At 41.0% G+C, this 17500-nt stretch overlaps 1 protein-coding gene across 1 annotated transcript in view; it reads left to right on the forward strand.

Moving 5' to 3' along the window:
• The window catches only part of LOC137992342 (arylsulfatase B-like), a 28127-nt gene extending 11851 nt beyond the window's left edge, over positions 1-16276 (forward strand). Inside the window, exons 3-7 of the mRNA XM_068837628.1 lie at positions 7352-7563; positions 8306-8517; positions 11881-12101; positions 13496-13752; positions 15896-16276. Of these exons, the coding sequence (XP_068693729.1) occupies positions 7352-7563; positions 8306-8517; positions 11881-12101; positions 13496-13752; positions 15896-16081 (1088 nt within the window). The 3' untranslated portion in view covers positions 16082-16276. The remainder of the gene's footprint in view (positions 1-7351; positions 7564-8305; positions 8518-11880; positions 12102-13495; positions 13753-15895) is intronic.
• Positions 16277-17500: the final 1224 nt, after the last annotated feature.

The following is a 17500-nucleotide window of genomic DNA, read 5'->3' on the forward strand; positions in this document are numbered from 1 at the left end:
GTATATTTTGTTTAAAGATCCACTAAAACGCCATTCGCACTACAATGACTTTCGACGCCATTGCAGGTTAATTAAATGTTCTCCTGGGTGCACCAGAGAAAGCTACGCATTACCCCAGCCCACTCAAACCTACAAAAATTCGCACAGAAGACTCTATGCACAAAGACACCACTGAGCAGGGGAGTGCCAGGCAAGACTTTTCATGACACGAAAAAAAATAATAAATCGGAGAAATTAAACGCAGATATTCCGACTGGGTTTGGCAACCCAGTAATAAATTGTTGAACAGATGTCATCAGGAGCTAAGTTATGAAAAGCCTGGTATGCAATACAGGGAAGTCTTCTGTTATACATATAATGTATAGATGATTTTGCCATGCTGAGAACTTCATGTTTTGGGGTAGATATGCTGATATTGTGAATCAGTCTGGCAGCACGGATGTGCGAGTCCTCGAGGTCAGCCAACAAGTTGGAAGATCCCCACAAAGATATACAATAAGTCGCACTTGACAAGATACCTTTGAAATAAATAGATTCCAAAGTGGATCGGTTGAAGATCTTCATCTGTTTAAGTTTAGAAATCTTTGTGTTGAAGTTTGAAGTAACCATTTTAATGTGAGGAGACCAGTTAAGTTATCAATTTTGACTTCTAAGCAACATGAGTCTGATTGGACCGGTGAATGGTGTTTTTGGTCAGCGGTGAGCGTCTAACAAGATGGACGCTTGTTTTTGAGCTCTGTCATCTTTGCACAAAAAACTTTTAGCCTGCACGCAATTTTTATCTTAAACATTTCGGTATAGTTTTTCCAAGTATGGCTGCCGCACTATGTAAAGAAAATCAAGAGCTCAAGCAACAGATTCAAACACTTTCAGTGGAGTTGGAGAGTTTGAAAAGTTTGATCACGCATCAGCAGAATCTCATGAAACCCAAGGCACTTCTCTCGATGCAGAGACAAAGTCGAACCTAGAAATATCATATTGATTATGTTGCCTCTAAGATCTGCACTACTTGCTGTTCTATCAAGTTTCTGAATTCTCTCAAGTTTGCGAGTATTGCTCTGCAATCTAGCCTGTCATGGTAATGTAGGGTGATCTGGTTTCAATGGCACCCTTGTCGAATATGTTCCATCCTCCTGTCGTCGCAGCTGAGCTCTAAAATCTTCATGAAACATTCCCTTACTGTAGTCTGTGAGCCCCAGTGCTTCTTGCGAACACATCTGATTGAACTCGTTATGAATTGTGCATGCAAAGAACTCTCTCAGTCTCAGTGTTTGCCAACTGAATCTTCCCGGAGTCTCTACCAGGACCATCCATGGTCCAAGGACCATCGTTTCTGTCGTCTTTATCCTCTGAACATCAGTGGCACCAGAAATGATATGCACAGGTAGCCTGTCTTGATCTGATATTTAATCTTCACTGAACACAAGTATTTTAATCCGAGGATTTTTACTCTTCTGGTCTTCATTCCTGGGGTTTGGAATGTGTGTCAAAACAGGTTTCTCAGCATTAGCAACCTGTAACTCCATCTCAAAGTTGTAAATGGCGCCAGACTTAATTTTGACCTGATACAGTTCAATGTCCTTACACACAGTTCCATACGTCTGCTCAATAACTCTCTGTTAAACTCGTTGCGGCTTCAGATTTAGTCCAGCTACTAGATCTGAACTGATAAATGAGCTCCCAGCTCATGTGTCCAGCATTATCCTGGCTTTCACTCCATTCACGTCTGCCAGTACCAGGGTGAGACGAAAATGAAAAGATGAGGTTGCCCTTCGGGCAAGCTGTTACTTGTAGTTACTAGCCCGAAGGTCTGAGGAGGTAGCCCGAAATTAAATTGTTTATAAAATATATTTCGGTCGCTTTTGTAAGCAGAAAAAGTCATGACGTTATTTACGGACGCGGTGCAAAACGTTGTCACGCTACGATAATTTGGCCTCATAACATTATCATTTTCTCTCAGGAGCTTTCTGCTACACACTTTTTGGTATAAAAGCTCAATTTATCATCAGAAAAGGGGAACCAACGGTGCTTGCCCATCAAGCTACGATAAGAAAACGCTAGCCCGACAAGTCATTCCACTAGCCCCGGGCTATCGGACAGCACTTTCGTCGCGCCCTGAGTACTGTTGCATGTAAAGTGGTCTGCTGTTCGAGCCCTCGAAAGTACTTGTCATGCGACCCCTTGGTCTCATCAGTTTCATCTGACGATAACGTAGTTGTGGCTGGCTTATCGCACAACGATGTGTGGTGCGTGGGCCCACATCGACCACAACCCTGTGATCCGCACTTTGCAGCTAAATGCGATGACGTGGTACAATTATAGCACAACTTATACTTCTTCAAGAACTCCCTGCGACTTGCAACGTCCAGGCAGAAGCATTACAGGAACCTGCAAGCAATAAGTTATCCCTCCTTCTATCTGAGCTCTGGGAACCCTTTGGGGTCTTTGGGGTTTTGCTGCCTATTTCGTTTGGCTAAGGGTCTCTGTCTGTGTACTTTCTTAAATTCTCCACCAGCTCCTTCAGCCGCCACTCCTCCCATTCATCATCCCTTTGAGCCATGGATTCCTTCACAGTGCCCAACGTATCCATTATGCTGTATACATAGCTTTGGGCTCTCTCAAATTTGTTCATGCAGGCAAGTGTTTGTACTGTCTGAGACAGCTTGGTATTTTCCTCAATCTGTTTAGTATTCATAATGTTTGAGAGAGAGACTCCAGTTCTTGGATCAATATTTGACCTTGTGCATCTTTTTGTCTTTGCCAAAATTTTCTTGGCTTCTGCATAGCCCTCAGCAGTATGAGGAAGGCCCAAAATACAATCCTTGGCTTTTCCTTTAACCAATTCAATCAAATAATTGAACTTCCTAATATCAGAGAGATTTGAGCCGTCTACCTCTACTGGGAATTGGTTCCAGAAGCGTAACCAAGCTTCAAAATCGCCTCTAAAGGAAGTGATCTTGTATTTTTGCAATTTGTGATTTTTCACCCTCTTTCTCCAATTTATGTTTTCCCAATTCTGACTCCATCTCAAAACTCTTCTTCAGCGAAATCTCCTCTTTCATGAGTCTATTGTTTCCCTCTAGATCTTCTAATCGTACCTTCAACTTATCCCGTAGGCTCCTCATGGCTTAAGATCCTCTTTACATTTTCTATTGTATTCTCTTACCACTTCCAGTGGTTTCTCCTCGTCCAGTAATTCATCGGTCACTTCTTTCACTTTTTCTTCTAAGACCCCGTTTATATGAAGAAGGTTGTGCTGGGTAGAAGGGTCACGCGCTTTGCCGGGCCAACTTCTCCTGACCGTTTACATGAGTAAAGTTGTCCCGGTTGACCGAGTCATAGTTAACCCAACCAAAATTATTCATTGACCCTGCCTAATAATTCATAACTTCAATATCCCTCTTTCCGCTGGATTTCTATTTTTTAAATCACTCACACGGTCACCGTTGACTTAGATTTAACTTCTTTGATAGCAATTTAAGTCACAATGTTCGTTTTAAAGATAAAACGTGTACGGACTTCAATTTCCGATACGTGGAGTAGCGTCCCGGCTGACCGAGCCAAAGTGTTTATATGAAGAAAAGTTGGCCCGGCTAGTAGGGTGACCCTACCGTCGAAAAAGGGTGACTCGTTTAGGCGGTTCACCCTTCTAGCTGAGCCAACTCTTGCTTTCTCATGTAAACGGTTCGCTGCGCGTTTTACATGGAAATGTAAGGAAATTTGGCTCGCCCAAGGTAGCTCGGGTAGGCCAGTGACCCTTCTACCCTTTCTCCATATAAACGGGGCCTAACCCTCCAACAATCCTCACATTTCTTTCATACATGTATTCCATGTCATCCGTGTCTTCTGATTCCAAAATCTCCTGTATCTCATACTTGTAAAAAAGTGCCTTGCGTATCTCCCTTGAGAACATTTTAACTTTGTCCGCCCATTGAGGTCTCACCTAGACTGACTCGACTCGTAACTGACAACTGTCCTGACAGGGTCGCCACTTTGGTGTCGGAAACCCGATCCACGTACACCAATAAGGTATCTCTTCTTAGATATTTCGTTGTCCTTCAGCGAATAACCACAGTTTATAGCGAAAACATCACTCTTTTTATTCACAAATCAAAGGCTCCTTGGAGCAAACTCATTCATGTTTATGCAATATGAGCAACCAACTTGATGAACCCCCTTAATTATTACTTGTATCAAATTTGTTTGTCCGTTGTTGCAGGTTTTGTTTGGTTTCGAGTAATTAGCACGACAACCCTTATTACTAGGTTGCCATATACGCGATATATTCACACAACACGATGAATCCACAAAGGGAAAAAATCTCACAAAAACCTTTTCGAGCCAAAAATGTTATTGCAACAAACAACATATTTGCTATTAATTAGAGTGAAGAAAAAACTTTCTCTTTCATTGCGTGCGTGCGAACAAGGAATACACGTCGTGTCTTAAAACACGCGCAGCTAAATAAATTTCCCACCAGTGTTCAGGATCAAACCCTTTACTGAAGAACCATTTCCGCGAATAATGAAGCAAAAAACGGACAACAAGCTTTCTTTCAAATCATTCTTGATTAACAAGAATGAGTCAAAATTCCAATTGTGTTTATTTTTTACTTGAAGACTGAGCAGAGTCGAGTACAAATAAATAAAATTATAAATAGCCAGACAACAGAGATCCGACTTCTACTCAAGGTGTTCGTTTCTTCTACGAGTATCCAACCAAAACAGCAAACAAAGAATTTGCCATTTGGTTTCAGTGTTGTACATAGTACTACAGTAAGTAAAATATTAGAAATAAAGCTAACTTTGATATCCGACGGCGAAAGATGCAATTGCCGCTTGTGTTGTTCATCGAATTGACGTTCCATTCTTGAGCTCCACAAGGATATATGTTGTTTAAAAGATCCAATAAAACACCATTCGCGTTACATCGGCTTCGCCGCCATTGCGGTGTTCGAGTCCCATCTAAGCCGAAGAAAAATGTTCGGGCTCGGGTTGGGCCTCAAGGGCATTTCGGCGAAGATCCGTTAAGCCCACGGCCTACGATACACACCAAATGCCCACTCTGCAATAACTCATTCATTGCGCATGCGCGCATACATGAGTTAAAGGCCCACTTTCAACCGACAGGCTTTTCGACCGTTTGTTTTTGTTATGGAAATTCGCATTGCTTATCGTAGCAATCTAATTGGATGAATTGCAGCATAGGGTGGAAATTTCATTTATTATATGGGTGTGCTCACAAGGAATGGGAACTACCGAATTCACGAATTTGATTGGCTGAAATCGATATTGAGAGCAGTCTAGATTTCCCATCTAGACCGGCATTAACCGGCATCTGGACCGGTAATGTTTTGGGGTGAAAAAGTTGCAAACTAAAATGCAAAAAATATTGAGTTTTTTTCCTACTACCAATATTTATTTATGGAAGTGCCAAAAAGCTTGAAAAGAAAAAAAAATACACTTTGGCAGAATCCAGTTCAGCTCATTGCCGCTCATCGCCGTTCGCAAGCAAAATGTCAGTTAGTACAAACCAGTTACGTTAAAATAATTAAATTGTTTTTGTTTGCCATATAATAAACATCTTATTAACCGAGCTCAGTCAGTCCGTATGGGGGAATCTTGACCTCGGTCGTGTGTACAGATCTCACTGCGTTCGGTCAGTACTGACAACTTCGGTCAATATTCTCCCATACAGACCTCCTGCTCGGTTAATAAAGAGCTAAATATGAAAATCAAAAGTCCAACGTGACACTCGTCAGCAAAAAACTGCTAATGTGGCCATTCTGAAATCGAGGCTCCACGTGATTGGGGCCGTGCCCACAGTAATGAAATGCAATCAAGCGTGTCCAACCAAAACAAAATTCTAAGCGTACAATTTCAGAAATTAGGTTTTCAACAACTTTGCTCTGGGTATCAGTTATCCAGCTTACCCTGGGGTTACAGTATGCTGTATTTGTACTGTGGCTAATATGAACCCTAACCTAACCTAACCTAACCTCTACCCTCACCTAGTCATTAAATGGCTGTTACACTCCCATATTGCGGGTAGCCTTGAATGTTTCCTGGAAAAGCCACACCTCCAATGAAGAACTTTATGGAGATTTGCCGAGTCAGTTGGAGATAATTTTAGTAGCAGCAAGAACGATGAGGCTCGCTGGTAACTGTGAAAGACATGCATCCCTACCTCCCATCACATAAACTCGTCCTTTGGGAGACAACCCACGGCCATAGAAGTAGACGACGACCAAAATCAACATTAGTTAATATCTTAAAGCTAGGTCTACGCTGATCAATGAAGATTCTTAATCCAGGAGTTAGAGGCGCTGGTGCATGATTGAAGCGTCTGGAATAAGCTTATCAAAGCTCGGTTGTGGCCGACGTAGTTGTAGTAATATGAACGATGAGTAAGCAAGGCAAAGAATAATATTTAACAATTATTCCATAAGCGCGCGTTGGATTAGGCTCGATTTCCAGCCGTTTTGGGAGTCCGGTATCATCCTCCTTCCAACGTGTGGTGTGGGGCAAGGAACGCGGGCTCCCAAAACTGCTGAAAATCGAGCCTAGCGTTGAATATGAGATGGTAAATAGGCAACGAGACGCGTAGCGACGAGTTGACCATAACCAGTCTCATATCCAACAAGCGCGTATGGAAGAATTGTTTTATTAAATTCCTTAAACTCCAAAAATTTGGAAGTACGAAATACGAGCGAAAAAAGCGAAGAAATCCGAGCGAAATCGAGAAAACTTAACTTGACGAAGATGCGATGTTGTGTAATACCTTGTGGTCAGACAGACGTAGGCTCATCACAAAAACATTCTTGCCTTTTCGCGTACTTCTAAACGTTGGAGTTGATCCAAACTTTCGGCCAAAAAAGTTTTTTTTCTTTTTTGGCTTTATTCAAAGAGAAGTTTGGCTTTCTGGCGAAAACAATTTTAGCTTAGGAACCCGTAACGCAATCATTTACCATGTAAGGTCAAACTAAGGTATATGAGCTTATAACCGAGATTGATTGAACCAATCAGAGCACGCGAAATGCATTATCCGAGGTTAAGAATTTAATAAATAGGGATATACTTATTGACAATGACTTAGACGTACTTGCAAAGAGGAACAATGGAAACAAAAATGCTTCTAGCAGCAATGGTCTTTTTTTTCCGATTACCAAATCAGGTGCTATATATATCACTGAGCTACTGCAGACTGATCATTCGTTAGAGCTGCTACTGGACTATGAGAATAGGTTAAGAATTGACATGTCCTTCATACTAATAGACGAAAATGTCTAAAGGTAACATTCTTACTGTGCACGTAGCATTGTCATTCAACATTTGTGACCTTTTTACGATAGGTTATGCGACACACATGGTTGGGAAATGGCACTTGGGCTATAACAAGTGGGAGTACACACCAACGTATCGCGGCTTTGATTCTTTCTATGGTTATTACAATGGACAGGAAGATCATTACACGCACAAAGTGTTCGATATATTAGACTTCAGAGACAACAAGGAGCCAGTGAGAGATTTGAATGGAAAATTTGCTACATTTGCTTATGCAGAGGTGATTTTGTGCTCCTTGTTTTCCGTATTTTTCAATTGAGAGAGGACTCTGCTGGCATTGCGTTTGACTGCAGTCCCTTCTTATGTTATGCCAGTCTAGCTACGCACTTGTTATTCAGTTACGTCAGGTGGTACTTGCAATGAAATATCATCTTGAACCTTTTTTTAATTTGCTGTGTGATTACCCTCCCCCTGGCTTGATTCTAATTTTCTATGCATGGGTGCAAGTTATTATGTGCTATTGTTAATCAGAGTGAATAACGAGGGATTTTTGTTGTTGTCAATTGTGTTTAGTCAGTCAATCGACAGAAACAGCCACTTTTCTCAATTGCGTGATAACGAGATTTCCTTAAAAAGAGCATTCCTTGACTTTGGGCAATAATATAGAAAGGACTGCCAGGAGTGTAGACAAAAAGCACACTCCAGGTCACTTGATCCGATTATTGCTAAGATGAAGCTAGACAGTACTATTAAGTTAACAAAAACTTTGTTGCTAATCTCTGCCCTCGGGTTCTCCTTTCCATCAGCATTAGCTCCTCTCCCTCTTTGTTTTTGGGAAGCCTTTCCTTCTTCAATTTGGCAAGGTTTTGAAGGAACTTTCTGGTTGCAAAAAATCGGAGCTTTTAATTTGAAATTTGGCAACTTGAACACTTATTTTTTCAGATGTACACACTGAAGGGGTCCTTCAAAAATTTATCCAGTCACTTTCTTTTAACTTTACTCTATCGGTTTCCCTGTTCTAGAGAGCAGAGCGAATCATCAAGTCACATAATTCATCTACTCCTTTATTTCTGTACATGGCATTTCAAAACGTCCATACTCCTCTCCAAGCCCCTGCAAGCTACACAGCCAAATATAGCTTTATCAAGGATGAATCCCGCAGAACATATGCTGGTATGGTGGACATTATGGATGAAGCCATTGGTAATATCACTGAGGCGATGAAGGAGGCAGGGTATGAATGTGATGCATGTTGTGTTGTGGATGTCATGGTATGTTAATTTGTTAAAGTATACCGTTTTAAATATTTTGAAATAGTATAACGATATTTCTTGTTTACAAACATTGACGTCACATTTCTTTTGATATTCAAATTTGCCAACCACGGAACAAAAGAAGTGATTGTTTCAACAGCCAATTAAGTTCTGGTTGGCATATTAATAACAATGCGTGACGTCACGAGAAACATCGCTATATTATTATGTACATGCAAGCTCCTCAAAGCTGAACTTTTGTCATCATGCCAGCAGTAATAGCGGTTTTTGTAAACCCTCTAGTTCATAAAACATGTCAAATCGATTACAGCAGTTACCGGTAACACAATACTACTGGGAGAAAAACATGCACTTTTTGGAGCAGAGTACAGAGAATCAATGAACTCAACCGGCCACTGTAACATAGTAGCGGAGCTCAGGCGCGCAAAGCGCGCCAGCGGAGCACCATGGGTAAGATTTTTTGGGAAATCTATCTATCCGAGAAATTTTGGTTGTGACGTCAGCGTACGCCCGTGCGTACAGACTGTCGGGGTGGAGGTGGGGAGGCAGGACAGCCTGTGGAAGGTTGCAAAAGTTACCCCTTTTTCAAAGGAAATGGCAGTAGGAATGATAAGAACAACTACAAACCGATTTCTGTGCTTCCTGTTCTCTCTAAAATACTAGAGAAACACACATGTTATAGTTGTGCAATTTTCTTAAGGAGAACAATCTGTTTCATCATCTCCAGTCTGTTTTCAGAAAATCCCATTGAACTGAAACTGCCCTTATTCGTTTGGTTGACCAGTTGCTGTTTAAACTCGACGATGATAAAGTCACTGGGCTTGGGTTTATAGACTATAAGAAGGCTTTTGATTTGATTGATCATCAGCTGTTACTAACGAAATTGAAGGTGCTTGGAGTGAATGAGACTTTTCTTCCCCTGTTTCTCGACTATTTGAGTGGAAAAAGCCAGTATGTAAATATAGACGGGTGCCATTTTACAAAAAGATCTGTGACGCTCGGTGTGCCACAGGGAAGTATTTTAGGTCCTATTTTATTCCTTGTATTTATTAATGACCCGAAGCATTGCAGCACTGTGCCGCTGATATATATGCTGACGACACTACAATCAGCCACTCTGCTCACTATCAGGCGGCCCCCAATGCTGGCTCTGAGGGCCTACAGGAGGACATTGTTGAAGTCTTAAATTGGTCATCAAGTAATAAAATGTTGTTAAACGAGTCGATGCTTGTTACGGGAAAACGATTGGTGAAGAAGATGGAACATTCCATCCTTCAACTACGCTTTAAGTCTTCGGAAGTTAATCACGTACACTCGCACAAACTGCTCGGGGTGACAATTGACAGTCAGCATTCCTTTGACCGTCATGTGGATGACCTATGCAAGAAGTTAGCACAGAGATTCGCTGTGTTGCGGAAAATTAGACGCTCACTGCCTCTTGATCAAAGGAAACTTTATTATAACGCAATGATTATGCAGACAATGCTGTATGCCTCAACCGTGTGGACAACCGTGTGGAACAACCGTGTGGAAGGAGAAGAAGAGAAAATTTCAATGAAGAACACCGTAAAGCTGAGAGAAATAGAGCCAGAGACACAACACTAATTTACAATGGTTGGCTTTCAGAGAATGTTTTCCTTCTGAATGCATGCCTTGCTACTTGACATATTTTGTAAAACTCGCTAAAGAAACGAAGAAGGCCTGAAACGTTTGCAATTCAGTGTTGACAGAGATTTTGGCATATTTCAACAATCACGTTTATAGGCTTTTAGTGTCAAATGGATGTCCAGTCGTGAACTGCTTTGTTTCACTGTGAAAGTGCAGCCGAATAAGCTAATTTACTCCTCTTTAGCGTGACTTTTTAATCAGTAAGATTTTTCCTGTTGTTCTAAACTGAAGAGAGAGAGTGTGTGAAGATTATCAGTCAAACGGAAAATGTTGTGAAAGAGATTACTGTGCATGTAACTTCAGTTTTAGTGAGAGCACTCGCCTCCCACCAGTGTGGCTTAGGTTCGATTAGCCGGACCTCGGGGCCGTTTGTCGAAAGTCCCGGGTCTGCATTTGAGGTGTGTTTTGGGTGACATAAAACGCCTTGTATGTTGAAAAGGAAAACATTTTAAGTCATGAAACTTTGTGATAGTTTTGTTTTCTCTGATAACGAAAACATGTTGACAGATCAGCTTTTCATGATAAGCGGATCGTAGTTTTTCAAATTGCTTTTCGGGCCCGAAGAGTCATAGGCGTACGGGCACGATCCGACCTGGGGGGGCGGTGACCTTTTTGCCCGAAAAAATACACAGTGCCCGAATGTTCAATTGTTGAAATCCGTTTTTTACTCCCTCAAAATGTACGAAAGAAACATTCGTTTACAATCCTTAAAAGTCATAAAACTGTACGTATTCGAAACAAAGAGTTTTTAGAACCTCACATAAATTTTATGCAAAATAAATTGCTGACGCTAAATTAAATATTTATCTGAAGCCTCGTAGGCTGCTTGAACTGACCTTAAAAGTCCCTTTGATCTGAAAACGTTTCGAATGCCGGCGTCGCCCAAAGAGTCGATGGTACAGACCACGAAGACACTTCGAACTAAAACTTTCTTTCATCTTTGATCTCTCGCGCCGCCTTAAAAATGGCGCGAAAGTGTGGCGCGAACTGCAGCAAATGCCAGCGATTAACAGATCAGCAGCCGAGCAATTCAAATGTTTTAAGATCAACCGCAAGGACTTATTTCAAAACAAGGACTTTAATATCTTTTAACTTACAGAAGTAATATTTTTATACTTTCAAGTGTTCTTTTTTATATTTTTGCCTTATTTATATATTTTTTAATTCCATTTTTTATCGTTTCTTTATTGCCCGAATTTTGAGCGTTTTGCCCGAAAATTTCTGAGAACATGAGAAGATTTATCATTCGAATGTACGGACGTCGTACCTTCCTTAATGGTGTTATTTTCTGTTGAATGAATGATATCAATGAAGCTATTGAAAGTAGTGGCAAAAGTTGGAAATCCGTTTCCTGTTAGCGGCGCTACAGCGGTTCAAAGTTGGCCAAAATCCCCACACATTTACTGTAAATTTAGCCTTGTTTGCACCCCTCCCCCTTCCCCCCCCCCCCCCCCAGCCAAGATGGCGTCAAAAACCGTTTAAGGGTGTATTCATTCCAGGCCAAAGTGATGGAAGGGGAATGCGGTTACCGCTGTGCCCATCCTACTACCTTTGTTAGAAGCACGAAAGTCATTATCTTCATGGTAACCACCTATGGTAAAATGTTTTGAGTAACCAAGTAGTTTTTCAGGCTTCTGGTGGTGTTTTATCCACAGGTTATGGGAAGAGACTCTTGTTGTATTCTCTACTGATAATGGAGGATGGTATAATCACGGTGGATTCAACTGGCCACTGCGTGGGGATAAAACTACTTTATGGGAGGGAGGAGTAAGAGGAGTTAGTTTTGTTCATGGAAATTTGCTAGAGAGGACAGGAGTGAAATGTGAAGGCCTCATGCATGTAACAGACTGGTTTCCGACATTAATAAACCTCGCAGGTACTCTCAATTCGCTTGTTTAATTTCCCTTTAATCCATGCTTCAGTAAGAAGGCTAAAAGAGTGCATTTTAACTAAGAACGTAGTTGCTCTAAAGTTGCTCTAGCTTGCCAATCAAAAGTCACCTAGATAAAGACAATATTGCAATTGGCAAATCATAACGCACAGCAAATTATTTAGTCAGTGCTTAGATTGGGAAACAGGTGTGAGCAAGTCGTGACCTCTGATCACGGACTCACAAAAAAATGTGAAAAATAGTCATGACTGATTGGGAATCAGTAATTGATCATGTAGGATCTTCCTTCATATATGGCACCTATGGCACCCTTACAGGTTTCTCATTAATTCATTAGCATCAGCATCCAAAATGCCCATTTTTTTCTTGTGCAATGTACTTAACAATAATTCATGCCATTCTTAGTAACGCAGCCTTTTTTGTGCAAGTTATGCTGAAGGTAGTTGAAAGTACAATATTCTTATATTAAATAATCATAGCAATAGGAACACACTGAGATTGAAAAAAAACTTGCCCTGAAGGAGAATTTTGATGTACAGACGACTTAGTCACACCTTCGGAAAGCAACCGCCCAAAATATCAAGTCAAGGGGGCTGCCTAGTGAATGATTTTTCTTCAACAATGGATTTAGTAGATGAAACAGTTCGTGTTTTGGGAAATATTCACTTAATAGAACTGTTCCTTAATAAAGGCGGATAGTATTCGCTGTGGTATGAGCCTCTATAATCTAGAATTTACAGAAACTTAGAAGTCTTTATAAGCAACTTGTGAGTGGAGTGGAGTGGAAGGTACCTTTTTATTACTAATACATTTTTCAAGTGTCAATTACATAGAGCTGTTCTTAATTGAGTGTCGTAAAACAAATACTAAAGTACTTACCTCGATAAATCACAGCAGGTGCAAACAACACAATGAACCAAACCAAATTCGTAGCAATTCCGTTTAATTAATTGGCTCAAAATACAGGAGAATCGAAATTAGGCGAGCAAATCGCGATTAGTTTTGGTTTCCTTCTCATTGGTTGATAAACTGGCGCGAGATGTTTAAACCAATCACTAAGCGTAGCAATTGCAATCGCGCAAATACATGTACTTTCGACAGTCCTTTTAAAACAAACTGCTCTATTTCTCTGACTCTTTACACCGGTAATGGTATGGTGACATTAGGGAACTTTAGATCGGAGGACGAGGGTGACTACGAATACAAGTTTTCCGTACTGAGCATGCGCATAAGGTCTGAAGGCCGACATTTTTCGAATTGCGCGTGCTCAGAACGGAAAACCCCTACTGGTAATGGACCTCTGATCTAAAGGTCCCTATTGACGGAAAGAAAGGAACCTTAAGAGGGAAATATAACTTAAGCCTTGATGTTTTGTACAGGCGGCAGCGTCACTAATACGCCAACACCGCTTGATGGCATGGATGTGTGGAACGCCATTTCCCAAGGTGAACCATCCCCCAGAAAGGAGATACTTCTGAACATCGACTTGCAACCAGATGAAGAAAATGACGTTACAGTATATGAAGGCATTGCTTTTAGGCAAGGTGATATGAAGCTGCTAATGAGCGTGGGTAATTCGTCTTGGTATAAGCCACCCGAGCTTGGAGGTACATCAGATGATATGAGAGGAGAGAAGGTACGCTTGCCACCATCAGTATGATAAAGCCATTAAAGTAAAGTAAAGCAACCATATTTGACGTCGATAACTCGTAACAGTAATTCAACTGACAAACCTGAGGCCGACGGTGCGCTCATTTTACTCCCCCCTCGCCATCAGTGCTCCGTTTTACGGGTATTTAAAGCTACACACGGAAAGGAAAGAAGTCGAAACAAGGATGAGAGATCCGGGAATCGAACTCAGGACGTCTTGCACCAAGGTCGCGCACTAACCGACTGTGCCATCCTCGCTCCTCAAATGTGTACCGCAAGTTGCTACAGTCTCGATACCTTTTAACAATACCTGCAATATGTGAAGTTAGCAAAACCAACAGTCCTAGCTAGTCCTTGCTAAATGCAGAGTTCTGTTCACTAATTAAAACAATAACTAACTGCTATGCTTTTATAGACATATCTCATACACGCCACACAATTAAGTATTCGTTCATTCTTAGCGTGCAATATGCGCGCAGGATGCTTGGAGAGCACGTGAGAAGCACTAAAGAGTTGCTCGAGGCGCAGCCAGTTTAGCTTCTTGAGTACTTTTTGAGTGCCTTTCAACTAAAATATTCTGGCACTTATGTTCCAATCATTGAAATTTGGAAAACGGGCCTGTAGTGCTTCGTTTTTGTTTCTCTGGTTGGCTTCCTTGCTTGTTAAAAAGTCAATGCAGAGGTGGAAAAGTTTCGCTGGTTTTCCCTGGTTTTTTCCTTTTACTTCATTCAATGTCCGAAAATTTAATAAGGGAACTCGCAGCAAAACTCGACGGAAACTTTGGATCTAAAAGATAACTGCTCATGTCGTGTATATACGCAAGTTCATGCGTGTATGGATTTTTGGCGTGATGGCTCAATAGGAAAATACGGCAGGACCAGCGCGCGCGTTATATTAGGGAGCTTAAGCAACGACAACGGCGATGGCAACGAGAACGTCATCTCAAAATATAAATTCGCGTTATTGTAATCGCTTCGTTAATATTTCAACTTTTTTAATATGACTTTTTTAATATTGACGTTTTCCATAAAACCTAAAATTTGGCTATTTCTCGTTGTAGTTTTGCTGACGACGGTAATGAAATGGACAAAAGTGAAAAACACACGTGCAGGGCGTGCAAAGCTATTGTTTTTGCCTACTAAATATGCAAATTTGTGACGTTGTCGTTGCCGTCGCCGTTGTCGTTGCTTAAGCTCCCTACTGTAGCAACGACAACGGCGACGGCAACGAGAACGTCACAAATTTGCATATTCAGTGGGCAAAAACAATAGCTTTGCACGCTCTGCACATGCGTTTTTCATTTTTGTTCATTTCTTTGTCGTCGTCAGCAAAACATCAACGTGAAATAGCCAAATTTGAGGTTTTTGGTAGGACGTCAGCGCTTGAGGATAAATTTTCATTTTCTCCCCTAAATTAAGCTTGACTCATATCGCTTTCATTCTTGAGGGTCTGCCACACCATTGTCATGTTAAAAAGCTTGGATAAGTCTCGAAGTGATTACAATAATGGGAATTTATGTTTTGAGATGACGTTCTCGTTGCCGTTCCCGCCGTCGTTGCTAAAGCTCCCTATTATGTTATAATTCGTTGTGGGTCATGATCATGTGAATGCAAGTTGCTGAGGTGAAGTGAAATAGTTGAGGATAGTTTCACCTTAATCGATCGTAAAGTGGAAACTGACTGGTTGATCAAGGGCCAAATAAGATAATGGGATCCAACTGAGGCTTTGTTTCGATTTCCAGTTGTCCTGAACATAGAAAAAATTCCAAATCCGTGATGATCATGAAGTTCTGTGCCTATTAAAGGCTTTCTTAGCCGGCACTAAGCAATCCAGAAATTATGACATTTCGTTAAAAACCTATCTCTGCCTTTAAAGTGCTATGATTTTAAAAAATCACAAAATTTGAACTTTGATTATTATCCAAAGGCTTTCACGGTCCACCATCACTCACGTTCAACACTGAACGGTTGGACCTCACTACCTTTCAGTAAAAATAAACAGGTGTCCTTTTGAAATCAAGGCTTAAACCTTGGGTCATCGTCGTGTAGTGATTAGATAACGAAGTTTTGAAATCCAAAGAAAAAATAGTTCATTTTCCCGGTCACAGTAAATCCCAAATCTCTTTCCAGGCCAAGGACACTTTGAAAGTTGTCCTGTTCAATATCACCGCTGATCCAACAGAACACGAAGACCTCAGTGGGAAACTTCCAGATGTGGTTATGAAGGGAGTTGTGCCAGCGCTTTTCGGTCCACTGGATCCCAGAGCTGCCGTGAAGGCACTTTATGAGGGCGTGTGGACGCCATGGCAAGATTGAGACCACTAAGTGTTTCATCAGGAGATCATTTTCATGCAGTACAGCTGTAAGAATATATATTTTTCAATCATGGGATTACTGCACCAAGATAAACTCTAAAATGAGTTATGAGCGCTTTCAGTCGTTACACTGTCTAGTTCTACATAACTGAAACACTGATTTTTTTACCATTAGTAAAAAGCCATCTTATTGTAATCCTTGTACTCTTGAATTTTTTTTTTTTTTGTCTTTTATCATTTTTATTGTATTTTCGCCATAGATATAGATCTGACCCTTGTTGGTGAAAGGCCGGATAACTTTATCCGGTGGACAAGTCACTGTCCGATGGTAGAGATTTCAGTATTTCCCCTCCTAACTTTGAATCATGATATGAACACTCTAAGCACATCTAGTTAAAAGCTGAAGCCCATTACCCTGAGCCTCCACCTTCCTTATTAACTCTTTCCCGTATCTTTCTATTTTTAGAAGCACCTCGCAGGGGGGGGGGGGGGGGGGGGTTTTCACAATAGCCAATCATAACAGACCTATGGTCAGCCCAATGTGGAGGCAAGCCCAGTATCCACAAGGTTCCATTCACATCTTAAAGTGCCCCTGTCATCAAAAAAATCACTTCCTTTTTTCCTTCAGATTTTGAAAGTGTGTTTGCTTAACACCTGACTGGCAAAATTTTGAGCTTTGATTTTTATCCAAAGGCCGTTTACTTTGAGTGTAAGTTTTGGATTTCACGGTCCGCCATTACTCACGTTCAAAACTGACCGATTGGACCTCAGACGATTGGATCCAGGGAAAAGTGACGTCAGAGGCTCACTAGCTTAAAATTTCAGCGTGTGAACGCAGCTTATTATATATGCAAAGCGTGAGTTTAAAAGTCTGAAAGCGCAAAACCCCGTGCTGCACATTAATTCTGCGGCGCTCACACGTATTGCATTCTTAAGCTAGTGAGCCTATGACGTCATTTTCTCCTCGATCCAGCTCTCTCAAGAACATAATGTTAGTAATGGCAGACCATTAAATAGGAAAATTACAGTTAAAATAAAGAGGTGTCTTTCTGAAATCAAGGCTTAAAACGTGGGTCACTTAGTGTTTTGTTATCATAGTTTTGAAATCCAAAGAAAAATATGAATTGATTTTTTGGTCACAGAGGCACTTTAACAGAGATCAAAAGTCAGGTTGAATTTTTTCTCCGCCGAATTCAAGTTCTTTTCTATGTATTTTTCTTTGTAGTACGAATGCATGAAAGTGAGTCACAAGAACTTTGAATTGTGCATTAAAAGCTTAAGGAATGTAAACTTTTCTTCTATACAAAACACCGCCGGCAAGTAGGCCCATATACCAATTATGACATCAGGCAACTTGTAGTTCCTAGTTTTTAGCTTCTGAAAGTTTGCCTAAAAATAGCCCATTTTTTCAGAAAATCGG

This window comes from Montipora foliosa, chromosome 2, assembly GCF_036669935.1.
Source record: "Montipora foliosa isolate CH-2021 chromosome 2, ASM3666993v2, whole genome shotgun sequence".
Classification (NCBI taxonomy): domain Eukaryota; kingdom Metazoa; phylum Cnidaria; class Anthozoa; order Scleractinia; family Acroporidae; genus Montipora; species Montipora foliosa.